At 70.4% G+C, this 16,151-nt stretch overlaps 1 protein-coding gene across 4 annotated transcripts; it reads right to left on the bottom strand.

Annotated features, from left to right (window-relative positions):
• Positions 1-73: 73 nt before the first annotated feature.
• On the bottom strand, positions 74-16,011 carry HDAC5 (histone deacetylase 5). Of its 4 annotated transcripts, none has more exons than XM_030255977.4 (27): positions 15,899-16,011; positions 14,349-14,453; positions 12,184-12,258; positions 10,581-10,783; positions 10,109-10,244; positions 9,895-10,009; positions 9,683-9,810; positions 9,483-9,614; positions 8,915-9,021; positions 8,673-8,801; positions 8,016-8,247; positions 6,962-7,125; positions 6,261-6,530; positions 5,924-6,074; positions 5,305-5,438; positions 5,106-5,226; positions 4,570-4,619; positions 4,395-4,502; positions 4,047-4,102; positions 3,876-3,963; positions 3,680-3,799; positions 3,494-3,591; positions 3,013-3,131; positions 2,808-2,941; positions 2,592-2,676; positions 1,972-2,143; positions 74-1,424 (listed from the first exon to the last, which is right to left on the bottom strand). In XM_030255977.4, the coding sequence occupies exons 1-27, from the start codon at positions 15,993-15,995 to the stop codon at positions 1,385-1,387; spliced, it is 3,369 nt and encodes a 1,122-aa protein (XP_030111837.4). In that variant the 5' UTR covers positions 15,996-16,011; the 3' UTR covers positions 74-1,384. The 4 variants fall into 4 exon arrangements, with proteins under 4 accessions (XP_030111837.4, XP_030111839.4, XP_030111838.4 ...); XM_030255979.4 differs by having other exon boundaries at positions 8,673-8,798; XM_030255978.4 differs by having other exon boundaries at positions 10,109-10,241.
• Positions 16,012-16,151: the final 140 nt, after the last annotated feature.

Here is a 16,151-nt window from a genome sequence, read left to right as displayed (position 1 = left end):
GACAGAGCCCCCCGAGCCCAGGGGTGACAAAGGCACCCCCAGCATCCCCCCAAAAGGCAGCGGGCCCGGCGGGTATTGCCAGAAACAGTTTATTTATACAAGGACGAACATGGGTGACATCTTACAAAATACCGAACCGAGACCCAGAGCGAGCGTGAGCGGGGCCGGGGGACACGGGGGACACACGGCGGGGCGGGGGGGGGACACCAGCCCAAAGCAAGCCGGGCACGCTGCCGGGGGGCCGCAGCCCCTCCTTTCCCCCCTCCCCAAAATCCAGAGGCGTTTCCCTCTCCCGGGATGGGGATCCCCCCCCACGCACGATCGCCCCACTCCTCACCCCAAACCAGGGTCCTTCCCCCCAGAGGAGGTGACAAGGACAACCTTACCCCTCTCTCCTAATTTGGGACCACCCCAAATCCCCCCCCCCCCACCCCCGGAATAATTTAACCCACGACGCGCTTGTCCCTGTCCCCCCCTCCGCCCCCACCCCAATTAAAAAAATACTATTAAATAATCCATCTGTAATAAAATTATATCCCTTTTTTCTGGGGGGGTGGGGTGGTTTTCTCTCTTTTAAAGCTAAAATCGCTCTGAGGCCCCTCCGGCTGGTGACAAAACAGGAAAATAAAGTGGTTTTCCCTCTTTTTTTCTTTTTTTTCCCTCTCCTATAAGGATAAATTTGATCCCAACAAAGGCGGCGGGGTGACAAAGTGAGGGGGGGTGCGGGACAGGGCTCGTCCCTTTGTCTCACGTCCCCGTCCAAAACGGGGAGGCTGAAGGGAAACAAAAATAAACCCAAGAAAATTAAAAAAACCTGAAATGAAGGGAAATTAAGGCATTAAAAAAAAATACTTACTTAAAGGCACGAAGATTTCCCATCGCCTCCCCCGGGGGGGGACGGATCCGGAGCCAGGGAGGGAACGAGGTGGGGGAGACACACAAAAATAGGGGGAAAATCAGGAAAAAACCCTAAAAAAAATTCTCGAGGAGCCCCGGGGGAGTCTGGGCAGCGCCGGGGGAACCCGAGGGACACGGGGGGACACAGGGGGACACGGGGGGGACACGGGGGGACAGGGGGTGCTGGTGGAACCGCTGCTGCACAAGAGACACGACCGCAAACACCGCGGGGAGCCGGGGGCACAGGACGGGCGGAGGGATTTTTTTGTGTTTTTCTCCTCTTTTTAATAGAAAAAGAAAATATTTTCCTCTTTTTTTTCTGGTTTTCCTTTCGATTTCTGCCTTTTTTTTTTTTTTGTCCTTTTTTTTTTTTGTTTCTTTTTAGTGTTTTTTTGTGTGTGTTTTGGATTTTTTTTTTCTTTTTTTCCTTTTACTGTGATTTTTTTGTGTGTGTTTTTCGTCTCTTCCGGGTGTTCCTCGGTGCGGGTCAGAGCGTGGGCTCGGCCTCCATCGGCTCCTCCGCTGGCCTGGGCAGGGGAGGGACAAGTGTCTGTCACCCCCCGGGACACCCGGCTCCATCCAGCCCTGCTGTGTCCCCCAGTGTCACAGCCCGTGTCCCCCAGTGTCACACCCCGTGTCCCCCAGTGTCACACCTGGCTCTGTGCACACCCCACTCCATTCACCCTCCCCATGTCCCCCCATGTCCCCCAGTGTCACACCCCCCATGTCCACAGTGTCCTCCTGTGTCCCCCAGTGTCACACTGCCTCTGTGTCCCCCCGTGTCCCACTAGTGTCACACCCCCTCCATGTTCCCCCGTGTCCCCCAGTGTCACACCCACCCCATGTCCCCCTAGTGTCACACTCCCCGTGTCCCCTAGTGTGCCCCCATGTCCCCCTGTATCCCCAATGGCCCAGTGTCCCCCGTGTTCCCCAGTGTCACGTACCCACCCCATGTCCCCCAATGCCACACCCCCTGTGTCCTCTGTGTCTCCCCAGTGTGACACCCTCCCTATGTCCCCCAGTATCACATCCCCGTGTCCCCCATGTCCCCCCCTCCCCGTGTCCGGGCCGTACCTGGCTGGGGGCTCTGTCCCGGTGCCGTTACCGGTGCCGTGGCGCTCGGCGCCCACGGACAGCAGGGCCATGGCTGTCACTGTCTCGGCCTCCTCGGTGTCCCCGCGCTGCGCCTCCAGCAGGGACCGGCCCACGGCGGCGGCGAAGCGCCGCACCGAGCCCCAGTGCCGGCCTGGGGACGGGCGGGGACGGGCAGGGCTGGCACCGAGCGGCGGCGTGCCCCGGGACCCCCCTGGGACCCCGGGACCCCCTGTGTGCCCCCGTGACCCCCCGTGACCCTCCCTTGGCCCCGGGACCCCCTGTGTGCCACCGTGATCCCCCATGACCCCCCCTGGGCCCCTGGGACCCCCTGTGTGCCCCCGGGACCCCCCATGACCCCCCGTGATCCCCCTGAGCCCCCGGGACCCCCCGTGATCCCCCAGGACAGAACCAGCCCTGAGACCCCTCAGGGCCCCCCTGTGTCCCCCGTGTCCCCCCGTGTCCCTCTGTGTGCCCCCGGGACCCCCATGACCCCCTGTGTGCCCCCATGACCCCCCGTGACCCCCCGGCACAGAACCAGCCCTGGGACCCCTCAGGGCCCCCCCGTGTCCCCCCGTGTCCCCCCGTGTCCCCGCTCTCACTCTGGATCTCGATGACCTTCTCCAGCGTGGCCACCGCGTTCACGTTGGGCTTCTGCTGCAGCAGGGCCGGGTCCAGGGGCTCCAGCTTGGGAGGGGACACCCCGTCAGCCCCCCCAAACTGCCACCAGCACCCCCACAGCCGGGGCAGGGACGGGAGCGGGGAAACTGAGGCACAGCACACCCCGGGGAGGGCCGGGGGGCTCGGGGGTCCCGTACCTCGAGCCCCAGCAGGGCGCTGACACACGCCTCCGAGGCGTCGCAGATGGCCGTCAGGTCGTGCCCCCCCTCCAGCGCCAGCACCACCCGGCCCCCCGCCAGCATCATCAGCTGCTTGGTCAGGTGCCCGAAGCCTGGGGGGGCGGGCAGGGGGTCAGGGGCGGCCGGGCTGGGTCCCACCCTGGTGCCCCCAGACCCCACTCACACTTGGCGGTGACGGAGTAGCCCCCGAGCGGGGACAGGTGACCCTCGACGGCGTCGAAGCCGGCGGAGACCAGCACCAGGTCCGGGCAGAACTCGTTGGCGATGGGCATCACCACCGTCCTGGGGGCGGCGGCGGCTGGGACCCCCCGGCGCTGGGGGAGCCCCCCGGGAGGGCAGGGACCCTCCCCAGGGCGGGACATGGGGACCCTCCCCAGGGTACAGGGACACCCCAGGACTTGGGGAGCCCCTCAGGGAGCAGGGACCCCCCCAAAGTGTGCAGGGACCCCCCCTCAAAGTGTGCAGGGACCCCCCCCCCCCCCAAAGTGTGCAGGGACCCCCCAGGATCCCAAGGACCCCCTGATGCATGCCCCCCCCCCACTGCACAGACCCTTTCCCCAGGACACAGGGACCCTTCCCATCAGACAGACCCCCCCAGGACAGGGGGGTTCCCCGAGGCAGAGCCCCCCAGCCGTGCCCCCCACCTGAAGGCCGTCAGGTACTCCACGTCCCCGATCGGGGGGTCCACGCCGCCCGTCCAGGCGATGTTGATGTTGTAGCCCACGCCCAGCCCGCTGCCCACCTGGGCACAGCCACAGGTGACCCCCCGTGCCACAGCCAGGGCCGGGGGGGCACGGGGGGACCCCCAAGCCCAGAGTGACCCCCTGTACCTCCTCAGGCGCCCCGCTGCCCGGGAAGAAGTTGCCGTCGTCGTAGCGGTGCAGGGAGATGTAGAGCACGTGCGGGTCGCTGTAGAAGGCCTGCTGGGTCCCGTTCCCGTGGTGGATGTCCTGGGGGGCACCCGCGTGTCAGGGACCCCCCACAGCCACCCACGCGCTCCCCACGGCCTGCGGGGTCCCCCCTTACCCAGTCCACGATGAGGATCCTGCCCACGCTGAGCCGCTGCTGCAGCAGCTTGGCCGAGATGGCCACCGAGTTGAAGAAGCAGAAGCCCCTGGGGACAAGGGACATGGGTGGAGGGGTGGCCCTGGGCTGGGGTGGCCCTGGGCAGGGGTCCCACCCTGTCCCTGTACTCACATGGCCGTGGACTCCTCGGCGTGGTGGCCTGGGGGGCGGATGACGGCAAAGCCATTCTGGGGGACAGAGGGGGACACGGTGGGACACAGAGACACGGGTGGGACACAGAGGGACACGCGTGGCATTGGGACAGGGGTGGGACACAGAGGAACAGGGGTGGGACACTGAGGTGTGTGTGTGACACAGAGACACGGGTGCACTGGGACATGGATGGGACAGAGGGACAGGGGTGGGTCACAGAGGGCTGTGTGTGTGACAGAGACAGGGTGGCACTGGGACACAGCTGGGACATGCAGGGGACACGCAGGGACGCGTGCAGGAGGCCGAGTGACGGGGACACGCGCTCACCTTGACCTCGCCCGCGGCCACCTTGAAGGCCAGCTCGAGCAGGCAGCCCACGGCCGTGCGCACGGCGCTGGACGAGTGCAGCTCGTTCCACACCGTGTCACTGTCCACCTGCGGGGACAGCGGCGCTCAGCGGGGCACGACCCCCGGGGACCCCCAGCCCTGCCCCCAGACTCACCCCGATGCCCCCGCACGGCAGCACCGCGTACGTCTTCGGAGTGATGGGACCTGCGGGGTCAAGGGGTGATGGGGACACGGGGATCCCGTGGGGTAAGGGGAGCTCTGGGCGCCCCAAGGGATGGGGATACGGGGATCCTGTGGGGTAAGGGGAGCTCTGGGTGCCCCAAGGGATGGGGACATGGGGACACGGGGATCCCGTGGGGTAAGGGGAGCTCTGGGTGCCCCAAGGGATGGGGACAAAGGGATCCTGTGGGGTAAGGGGAGCTCTGGGCACCCCAAGGGATGGGGACAAGGGGACACGGGGATCCCGTGGGGGAAGGGGAGCTTTGGGCGCCCCAAGGGATTGGAAACCCCAGGGGACAGGGGGAACCCAAGGCACCCCAAGGACTGGGACCCCCATGGGACACGGACTCTCCTGGACGCCCCAGGGCACGTGGACCCACAGGAAACAGAGGGATCACAAGGAACAGGGCAGCAAGGTGACCCCACTGCAGAGAGGGGGGTCCCAGGCATCAGGGACCCCCCAGCACCCACCCAGCAGCTTTTTGCTGTCCAGTTTCTGGCGGTTCAGGGGGCTGGTGCCGTAGAGCAGCGCGTGGTGCTCCGAGTGCACCGTCTGGATCTCCTCCAGCGTCGCCTTCCTGCCCCGGATGCGCTGGGAAGGGGCACAGGCTGAGCCCCCCGGGCTCCCCAGGCCGCCCCCAGACCCCCAGACGTGGGGAGCCCCCCTCACCTCGCACTTGCCCAGCAGCCCCGTCTCCTGCAGCCGGGACCAGATGCTCTGGATGCGGCCGGCGTGCTCGGGGTGGATGGTGGTGTTGCCGCAGGTGCACTGGTGCTTCAGCATGAAGGTGTCGTACACCACGCCTGGGCACAGCACGGCTGGCACGGCTGGCACCCGGGACACCCCCGGGGGAAAAGGGGGATCCCGGGGGATACGGGGATCCCTGGGCTCCCCAGGGTGTTGGAACAGCGGGAGACAAAGGGACCCGTGGGATTGGGGGACACCATCACCCCCAGGGGACAGAGCGATCCTGGGGCATGGAGGGACCCCGGGACATCCCAAAGTATCGGGAACCCCAGAGGGATCCTATGGAGTAGGGGACCCCAGGACATTCCAAAACCTTGGGAACCCCAGGGCACAGAGGGATCTGATGGAGTAGGGGCACCCCTGGAGGCCCAGGGAAGAAGGGAGTCCCCGGGAGAGGAGCACCCACCAAACCCCAGCACAGAACGGGGCACTTGCGGGGGCCACCGCCATCCCCGGCACTTCCCCTGGCACAGGAGCCCCCCAGGTCACGGAGATGGGGGCACAGGGACCCCCCGACCCCCCCAGCACCCCCCGGCCGTACCTGTGGTGAAGAGGTGCCGGGGGGGCCCCTCGGGCGGGGGGGGTTTGACGCTGGCGGGGGACGACTGGGCGCGGGCGAGGGCGGCGTGGGGCAGGGCCAGGACCCCCAGGGCGGGTGGGGGGTACAGCGGCAGCGGCGCCTCGGGGTACACCTGGGGGAGGGCGGAGTCACGGGGGGGTCACAGGATGGGGACGAGTCACAGACCCTCAGAGCCATCGCCGCCGCGGTCCCCAAAATCGGGGGGGACACACGTGGCATGGCTGGGGGAGTGCAGGGGGTGCTGGAGGTGGGGTTTGGGGGGATGGAGGGACACGAATCCCCCCCCCAAAAGCCTCACCTGCTTGTAGGTGACCCCCAGCTCGGTGACGTCGGGGTCCCCAGGGGCCTCGTCCCCGCTGTCCCCCGGCTCCTGGCAGCCCTCGGGGTCCTGCGGCTGCTCCGGGGGGTCCCCGGCCTCGGGGGACACGAGGGCGAGGGGGGGGCCGAGGGGGGGCCCGGGGGGGCCTCTCTCCCCCGGGGGGGGCGACTGCTGCGCCGTCAGCTCCTCCTCCGTCTCCTCGGGGTGCACGGGGGGCTGCCGCGCCAGCTCCCCCCCCTTGGGGAGCAGCTGGGGGGCGTGGGGGTTAAGTGACCCCCCACACCACCACGTCTGCTGTGTGGCCATGCCGTGCCCGCCCCATGGCCCCGCTGCACCCCACAGCCACCCCACAGCCACCCCACACGCCTCTGCCCAGCCCTTCCCAGCTTCCCATCCTGTGCCTCAGTTTCCCTGCTCACACCCCCCCTCCTTGCTGCACTCTGGGGGTCAGCCATGCCCCACAACCCACTCCCACCCCCGTTCCCCACGCTGTGCCTCAGTTTCCCTGCTCACACCACCCGTCCCCGCTGTATTTTAGGGGTCAGTGGTGCCCCAGACCCCACTCCCACCCTGTACCCCATTCCCCACGCCGTGCCTCAGTTTCCCCTGCTCGACCCCCGATGCACTTTGGGGTCAGCCGTGCCCAGCACCCCACGCCCACCCCCGCGCCCCCAGCCCACCTTGAGCTGCTGCTTGTCCAGGAAGTGCTGCAGGGGCCCGTGGGGGCTCTGGGGCAGCGGGGAGGACTGGGTGCGGCTCAGGGGCCGGTGGCGCGGCAGCTTGTTCCCGCGGGGACCCCCCCCGCGCCCCCCGGTCACCAGCGGGGACTGCCCGTGCAGGGGCACTGCGGGCACGGCGTCAGAGGCACCCCGAGCCCCGGGGAACCGGGGACAGCGGGGCAGAGCAGGGGGACAGAGGGGGACAGCACGGGGGACAAAGTGGGACAGCTCGGGGGACAGCTCGGGGGACAGCAGGACAGAGCTGGGGACAGTGGAACAGAGCACAAGGGGTGAACTGGGCAGGACTGGCGGGGACAGAGGGCAAATTGGGGAAGGACTGGGGACACTGAGGGGGGATACTGAGGGGACACTGAGGAAGGATTGGGGGGACACTAAGAAACGGCTGAGGGGACATTGAGGGGACACTGAGCGGGGATCAGGGGGACACCAAGAAAGGACTGAGGGGACACCGAGGGAGGACTGGGGGGATCAGGGGGACACCGAGGGCACAGAGCAGGACACTCGGGGGGGACCAGGGGGACACCAAGGGCACGGAGCAGGACACTGAGAGGACACCAGGGGAACACTGACAGGACAGAGCAGGACACCGAGGTGACACCGAGGGGACACTGAGGGAGGACTGGGGGGATCAGGGGGACACCGAGGGGACACTGAGGGCACAGAGCAGGACATTGAGGGGACACTGAGGGGGAATCAGGGGGACACCGAGGGGACACCGAGCAGGACATTGAGGGGACACTGAGGGGGAATCAGGGGGACACCGAAGGGACACTGAGGGAGGACTGGGGGGATCAGGGGGACACCGAGGGGACACTGGGGGCACAGAGCAGGACATTGAGGGGAGACTGAGGGGGAATCAGGGGGACACTGAGGGAGGACCAAGGGGACACTGAGGGGACACCGAGGGAGGACTGGGGGGATCAGGGGGACAAGGGGCACACCGAGGGCACACCGAGGGCACGCAGCACGCAGCGCAGGCCGCGCCGGGGCTCACCAGCAATCAGGGTGCTCTGCTGCCGCGCCTGCTCCAGCAGCAGCACGTGCTGCAGCAGGGACGGGGACCCGGCCGGGGCGTCCCCGTCCAGGGCCACCCCCAGCAGGCACCCCGGGATCGAGGACGTGCTCAGGAACTTCCCGGGCAGGGCGGCCCCGGGGCGCAGCGGGGACACCCCCGGGGGCACCCCCGGCCGCTCGCCCTCCGCCTGCGGCGACAGCTTGGGGGACACCTGCGGGGACAGCGCTGGCACCGGGGGTCCCCGTGCTGCCCCCGGGGTGCCGGGTGCCTGCCCAGCCCCGTGGGGTCCCCACATCCCTGCTAGAGGGTGCCAGGCCCCCATGTCACCCCCACAGTGTCCCCATGTCCCCCCTGTGGGGTTCCCTGCCACCCACCCACGGTGTCCCCATGTCCCCAGGGGTCCCTGCCACCCACCCACGGTGTCCCCATGTCCCCAGGGGTCCCTGCCACCCACCCACGGTGTCCCCATGTCCCCCAGGGTTCCCTGCCACCCACCCACTGTGTCCCCATGTCCCCCCCAGGGTTCCCTGCCACCCACCCACGGTGTCCCCCTGTCCCCAGGGGTCCCTGATGTCCCCTGAGCACAGTTCCAGGTCCCCGTGCCCCCCAGCCAGAGGGTCCCCGTGCCCCACTCACGGGCAGGTGGGCGCTGGTGACGGTGACAGTGGCCTGCAGCCCCAGGGACAGGTTGGGCAGCGACGGGGACGTGTAGAGGCTGAGCTGGGCCCCGTCCAGGGCCAGGCCGTGGGGCTGGGGCAGGAGCTGCTGTGGCACCACAGCGAGCACGGCGTCAGGACAGGCCACCAGGCGTGGGGACAGGCCACCAGCGCCGCTCCCAGCCCCCCGTGTCCCTGTCCCTGTCCCTGTCCCCGCCGTACCTCGCTGTGGATGTTGGGGACGGAGGCGGCCAGGCCGTTGTGGGCACCGTGGGAGCTGTTGGGGGAGCTGGGCCCCGACCCGGGGGCGCTGCTGCAGACCGAGGACACTGTGGGGACACGCGTGTCACACGGGCAGGGGGACACTGCCCCGTGTCACACAGACACTGCCCCGTGTCACCGTGACACTGCCCCATGTCACACAGACACTACAGGGCACGTGTGTCACACAGGCTCCACGTCACACAGTGTGCCCCACCCTGACACTCTGCCCTGTGCACACACGTGTGTCACGTGTGTCACCCCACCCCAGAGGTCACGGGGGCAGCGTAGCAGGCAGCTAGCCCAGCCAATGTCCCCTCGGTGTCCCTGCAGTGTCCCCACTCTGTCCCCACGGTGTCCCCACGCTGTCCCCATGCTGTCCCCGCTGTCCCCATGGTATCCCCATGGTGTCCCCACGGTATCCCCACTCTGTCCCCACTCTCTCCCCGCTCTGTCCCCGCTCTATCCCCACGCTGTCCCCACGCTGTCCCCATGGTATCCCCGCTCTGTCCCCGCTCTGTCCCCGCACCGGTGATCTCCACGTGCCGCTTGCGGAAGGCGCTGAGCACGGAGCCGTCTCGCCGCCGCAGCAGGGGGCTGCTCCTGCGCTCCGCCACCTTCTGCTTCAGCCGCGAGCGCACCTTCAGGTTGGGCTCCGAGGCTGGGGACACAGCGCTGTCACCGGGGTGCCACCCTCGCCCCCGGCGCGCCCCCGCCCGCGGCACCCACCGGTTTTGCGCAGCGGGAAATCGTCCCGGCCGTCGTAGGTGCCGAGCAGGGGGAGCTTGTAGGACGGGGGGGTCCCCGGGCTGCCGGTCTGGGGGGGGGAACTCTGGTCCAACGAGGTGTGGTGAGCCCTGGGGGGGGTGAAGGTGGCAGAGACCCCGCTCGGACACCCCCAGGGTGCCTCGGGGGGTCCTGCGGGGCTGGGGGGCACCTACCAACATTTGGGGTGCTGGGGGAGGGAATGGTTGGGGGCGCCGGGGCCCGGCTCCTTGGCCTTGCTGAGCAGGAACTCCTGGAGCTTCAGCTTCACCTCCGTGCTGGCGATGGCGCCTGGGGGCAGGGGTGGGGGTCAGGGGGCAGCAAGGCCTGGCAGAGCCCCACTGCAGCCCCACTGCATCCCCACTGCATCCCCACCGCAGCCCCGCTCACTGTCACGGCCCCGGTCCTTGGGGCGCAGGCTCTGCAGCTGCTCCAGGCGCTGCTGCTGCTCCAGCTCCTGCCGCTCCCGCTGCCGCTGCTGCTCCAGCTCCTGCTGCCGCCGGGCTGCCAGGGCCTCCTGCTGCTGCTGTGGGCCGGGCACCCCGTGGGACCCCCACCCAGGCCCAGGGCAGGGTGGCACCCCCTGTGTCCCCCCAGAGCTCCCTCACCCTCCATCAGTGACACCCCACAGCTCCATCGCTCCCAGGTCCCCACAACGGCTCCATCGACCCCAATATCCCCCCCAAAAGCTCCATCCCCCCATATTCCTCCCCCACAGCTCCACCATCCCAGTACCCCTCCCCACAGCTCCATCACCCCCAAACTGGTGACACCCCACAGCTGCATCCCCCCAGAACCACCACCCCCCACCTCTACAGCACCCCCAACCTCCCCCCCTACCCCGGCCATGCCCCCCACCCACCTTGAGGTGCTTCTGGAGCTGGACCTGGTGCTGGCGGGTGAGGTGCTCGTGCTGCTTCTGGAACTCGGCGAAGAGCAGCTGCTTCTGGAGCTGCTGCTGCTGCTTCAGGGCCACCAGCTCCCGCTGCAGCTGCTGCTCCCGCGCCGCCGCCAGCCCCGCGTCCACCCCCGCCTCCTCCGGCCCCTCCGGGCCCGCCGGACACGCTGGGACGGGAAAGGGACCGGACACCGGGAATGATGGAGGGGATGGGGCACCGGGAATGATGGAGGGGATGGGACACCGGGAATGATGGAGGGGATGGGACACACCGGGAATGATGGAGGGGATGGGACACACCGGGAATGATGGAGGGGCTGGGAGTTCCTTAAGGTGCAGGTTTGGGGGGGGCAGGGATGCAGGGGGGGCTGAGAGTGGTTTGGGGGTGCCCCGGGGGTGATGGAGGGCGGGACTCGTTCAAGGGGCATTTTGGGGGTGCTCCAAGGACGGGGGGAGTCAGTGGCGGTTTGGGGGGGTGTCAAGGAAGCCCTCGGGGGTCTCCCCCTGGATCAACCCCCACCTCAGTTAAACCCCCCAAAAAATAAAAACGGGGGGGGGGGGCCAATCAAACCCCTCCATCTGCAGCACACACCGACCCCCCCCCACCCCGAATATGCCCCCAGGGAGCCCCGGGGGGCACAGGACCCCCTCCCCGCCAGCAGCGAGGGCCAGGCTGTGCAGGATCAGGGTGGGGGGGCCGGCCCCACGCACACAGGAAGGCGGGGGCGGGCGGGGGGCACGCGGTGCATGCCAATGAGCCCCCCCAGCCCCCCCACCGGGCACTGACGTGTCCCCGCGCGGACCCACGGACGTCACCGCGGGCGGAGGTGGGCAGCAGCCCCCCCGGTACGGAGAGACCCCCCCCGGCACCGAGAGACCCCCCCCGGGGACAGCCAGCCCCCCCAGAACCACACAGCCCCCCCAGGAGAAGCAGCACCCCCATTTCCCGACCAGCCCAGCCCCATCCAGCCCCCCACCAGCGCAGCCCCGGGGTTTGGCTCTCCCGGGGGGGATTTGGGGGTACTCCTGCAGCCCCCCGAGCGGGCCAGCCCCAGCCGGGGGTACCCGGGGGTCCCCGCGGGGTGTCGGGGCACAATGGGGGGTGGCAGCACCCGGCACTGGAGGGGGCAGCGCTTGGGGGGCTAAAAACCCCCCGGAGGTGCCAACCCGGCACTTGGGGGGCAGCGGTGGCTTCGGGCCACAGCCCACCCTGAGGGGACCCCCACCCTGAGGGGGCTGCGAGGGACGGGGGATGTTTAACCCCTCGCTGCCCAGGACCCCCCAAACAGAGAGGTGCCCGTGGGCACAACGGGGGTGTCCCCACGGAATGGGGGCACGGGAGAGGCCGGGGAGCCGCAGTGGGGGGGGGGGGGGGCAGCACCCCCAGGGCTGGAGCAGCTGCCCTTGCACACCTGTCCTTGCACACCTGCCCGTGCAAGGGGGGGGCTCTCGCACACCTGAACCCACCCGCGTTCAGCAGCTCCCCCTGCACACTCGTGGGGGATGTCACCGGGTTTGGGGCGGTGTCACCGGGTTTGGGGGGCACGGGGGGCTGCCCCCCACTCACCTGGGGCGGGCAGGGCAGCGTGCAGGGGGACACGGGGCAGCAGCTCCAGCGGGGGCTCACGGCCGGACCCCCCCTCTGCAGAGAGACACCCGTGACCCCCTGAACGGGCTGGGAACGGGGGGCCACGTGCGCCCCCAGACCCAACCTCAGCTCCCCAAATCCCTCCTCGGCGGCTGGGGGGGGTTATGGAGCATCCCTGGGTTTTGGGGTGACGGGAGCAAATGCAGCCCCCCCGCTCCAGGCAGGGCAGGGCCGAGGGGCCCCCCTCACCCACGCCCCCCCCCAATCCAGGCTATTCTCTCCGGCCCTGGAAATAGCCGCGCACGGGAGGAGCCGCCTATAAATAGGGAATTGTGCCGGGGGGGCCACACAGATCCCGGAGGGGATGCGCTGTGTCCCCCCCTCCCCCGACCCACTGCACCCCCAAACTGCCCCGGGGGCTGGGGGGCACAGGCTGCCCTGCCTGGGGAGGCTGTGGGGGGACTGATGGACCCCCCCAGCTCCATCCCACCCCCCACATCCCCCTAATTGCCAGGGACGCTAATCCGCATCAGCGCTGCCGGACCCGATCCGCGATCTGCCGGGGGGAGGGGGGGGATTAGCCCCACTTTTTGGGAACATGAGGGCAGGCGACCCCCCCCCACCCCACTGCAGACCCCCCGAGTCCCCCAGAGAGCGCCCCAGGAGGGCAGAGCTGCCAGCTCAGCACATTTCCCGTGGGATCCGTGTCCCCACGTGGCTCTGCAGGGACACGGGTGGGGGGGTGACACCGTGCCGAGTGTGGAATCCCCTTTTTGGGGACGGGGGCCTCCCCCCGGTTACGGGGAGCCCCCCACCACCCCCGCCGTGCGTAACGCCCCCGCCGGGGCAGCGCCACGTTTATTTACCAGGCGTTAATCCCGAGCCAAGACTTTTAATAGCCGGGATATTTCTGGGACACCCCGTGCCCCCCCCGGGGTGCTTCGGGCCTTGACGTCAGCCCGGCTATTTCTGGTGCTGCCAGCGGGCAGGAGGCCGCGGGAACGGGCCCGCCCGGCTCCGGGACCCCCCTGATGCTGCCGGGACCCCCAGACCCCTTCCCTCGCCCCCAGGGCAGGGCAGAGGGCTGTCCTGGCCCGCCGAGCCCCTCCAGAGGTGGTGGCACACCTGGGGGACAGCGGGACCCGCCGGGATGTTGGGGGACTAGTGGGGACCCACAGGAACTCCGGGAGGGAAGGAGGGGAGCGAGGGATGGGAGCGGCACCCACGGGACCCCCCGGTTCTGGGATGGGCTGGGAAAAGGAGCCCTGGGGGTCCCGGAGCCCCCGGGGGCTGATTGGGGACCCCCGGAGGGTGATTTGGGACCCCCGGAGGTTGACCGGGGACCCCCGGGGGGTCACTGGGGACCCCCGGGCACACGGGCGGCCTCTGCCACATCCCCGATGGCCCCGGCCCGGCCGAGACCTCCCACCTCAGCCCCCCGAGGGGGTCCCCAAAGGCCCGCAGGCAGCCCCAGAGGCGGGAGGGGACCCCCAGGAAGGCGCCCCGGGGATGGCGGAGGCGGCCCGGCCGTGTCCCCGCGCCGCCGTGTCCCCGCGCCACCGCGCCGCGTGCCAGCCCCGTGCCAGGCACGGCCGGGCGGCGCTCCAGCCCCGCGGCCGCTCCAAAAATACCGCCTGGGGGGGCTGGGGGGGCTGGGGACAGAGGGGACACACGCCCCCCGCCCCAGCGAGTCCCCGCAGCGGGACACGGGGCGCTGCCACCGCCCGTGCCTCAGTTTCCCCGCAGAGTGGCGGTGCCGCCGCTGCCGCGTGTCCCCTCGGGGCGGGGGGGACACCGGAGCGCGTCCAGATGTCGCCGGAGTTCCCACCGGGATAATTACAGGGCGGCTCCGCCGGGGAGCCAGCGGGAGCCGGGACAGCACGGGCACGGCCCCGGCGCTCAGCGCGGCTGTCCCCACGCGTGGCACCGCGGGGACCCGCCCCCGGCGGCATAAAGAGCCACGCGTGAGCCGGGCCACGGCGGGGCCAGGACCGTGCCTCAGTTTCCCCTCCCAGCGGGAGGATGCCGGGGGCTGGGAACACCGGGGGAGGGGGCGGCTGGCACGGCCCCGGTGCCCCCCGGTGCCCCCCGGTGTTCCGGGGACACGGGACGTGCCCCGCGGGCTGCAGCCCCCCGGCGCTCACCTGCGTCGCTCTGGGGGTCCATGGTGGCCCGGGGGGGCTCGCCGAGGCGCGGGTCCGTCAGCGCCGCCCGGGGCACCGGGGCTGTGCCCGCGCCGCCAGGGAGCCCTGCGGGACCAAGCGCCGGTCAGCACCGCGGGACCCCCGAAACCTCCCCCCGCTGCAAACGGGGGGGGTCGGAGCCCGCACCGAGCCCCCCTGAGCACCCACGCGGGGCAGGATGTGGCCCCTGCCCTGCGCTGTCCGCCGGGATGGGGGGGCCTGGGGGCACCCCCAGAAGGGACCTGGGGGTCGGCAGCGCTACACAAGGCTCTGCGGGAAAAGGGGGGATCCCCAGGCTCTGCAGGGAAAGGGGGATCCCCAGGCTCTGCAGGGAAAGGGGGGCCCCCAGGCTCTGTAGGTAAAGGGGGACCCCAAGGCTCGGCAGGTAAAGGGGGGCCCCAAGGCTCGGCAGGTAAAGGGGGGCCCCAAGGCTCGGCAGGTAAAGGGGGGCCCCAAGGCTCGGCAGGTAAAGGGGGGCCCCCAGGCTCTGTAGGTAAAGGGGGGCCCCCAGGCTCTGCAGGTAAAAGGGGGACCCCAGGCTCTGTAGGAAAAGGGGGCCCCCAGGCTCTGTAGGTAAGGGGGGGCCCGCAGACGGACCCCCAGCCGTGCCACCCCTCAGGGACACGGATGGGACCCCCATAAGGACACGGCTGGAGGTGGGACACAGGCTGACCCCCCCAAGAAAGGGGTCCCCGCAGACATAGGGGTCTGGGGGCGTCCCCCACGGGGGCCACGCGGCGGGCCGGACCCCGCGGGGGGGACACGCCGCTCGCGGTGCCGGCAGCGCCGAGCCCGGCGCGGTGCGGCGGGGCCCCCCCGGCCGCGCTGCGGAGCCGCCGCCGTGCTGGCACACGGACCCCCCGCCGCTGCAGGAACCCCGGACCCGCAGGGACCCCCGAGCGCACGGGGACCCCCCCCCAGTGCACGGTGCGCAGGCCATCGCACCGGGACCCCGAGCCGCACCGACCCCCCCGCACCGCGCCGGGACCGCTCACTGCAGGGCCCCGCCGGGACCCCCGAAACTGCCGGGCCCCACCGGGACCCCCGAAACTGCCCCGGACTGCAGGGCCCCCCCAGTGCACGGGCGCTCCCCCCCCCGGGCCGCACCGGGACCCCCGGAATGCACAGGACCCCCACCCGCACCGGGTCCCCTCGTGCAGCCCCGCGCCGGACCGCACCGGGACCCCCGCTGCAGCCCCCCCAAAGCACACCGGGACCCCCGGGCAGCCCCGGACCTGCACAGGGCTCCCCCCGCTGCACCCCCCAAAACCCGCACCGGGCCCCCCCGCTCCGCACGGCGCGCAGCCCCTCACCGCGCGCCCCCCAAGCGCACCGTGACCCCGCACCGAACCGAACCGCACCGCACCCCGGGATCGCAGCCCCCCCCCACCGCCGCGCGGAGCCCCCCCGGAGCCGCACGGGGGTCCCGGACAGCGCGGATCCCGGCGGGCCGCGGGTCCCGGCGCGGTGCCGCGGTGCCGGTGCCCGCCCGCCCCCCGGTGCCGCCGTACCTGGGGTCCCCCCGGTGCCGCCCGGCGCGCGCCCCGCCGCCCCCCCGCCGCCGCCTCCATCTTCGCCGCGCGGCCCCGCCCGCCCCGACAACAACATTCGGTGACGTCACTCCGCGTCACGTGACGGCGCCCGCCGCTAAAAATAGCCCCGCGCGCGGGCCCCCCCCGAACCCGGTAACGGGGCGGGGCCTAACCGGGGCGGCGGGGCCTAACGGGGCCTAACGGGGCCTTAAAGGGGCCGCGCGGCGAGTGG

Source organism: Taeniopygia guttata, chromosome 27, assembly GCF_048771995.1.
Source record: "Taeniopygia guttata chromosome 27, bTaeGut7.mat, whole genome shotgun sequence".
NCBI lineage: Eukaryota > Metazoa > Chordata > Aves > Passeriformes > Estrildidae > Taeniopygia > Taeniopygia guttata.
This window is presented reverse-complemented; position numbering and strand designations above follow the sequence as displayed.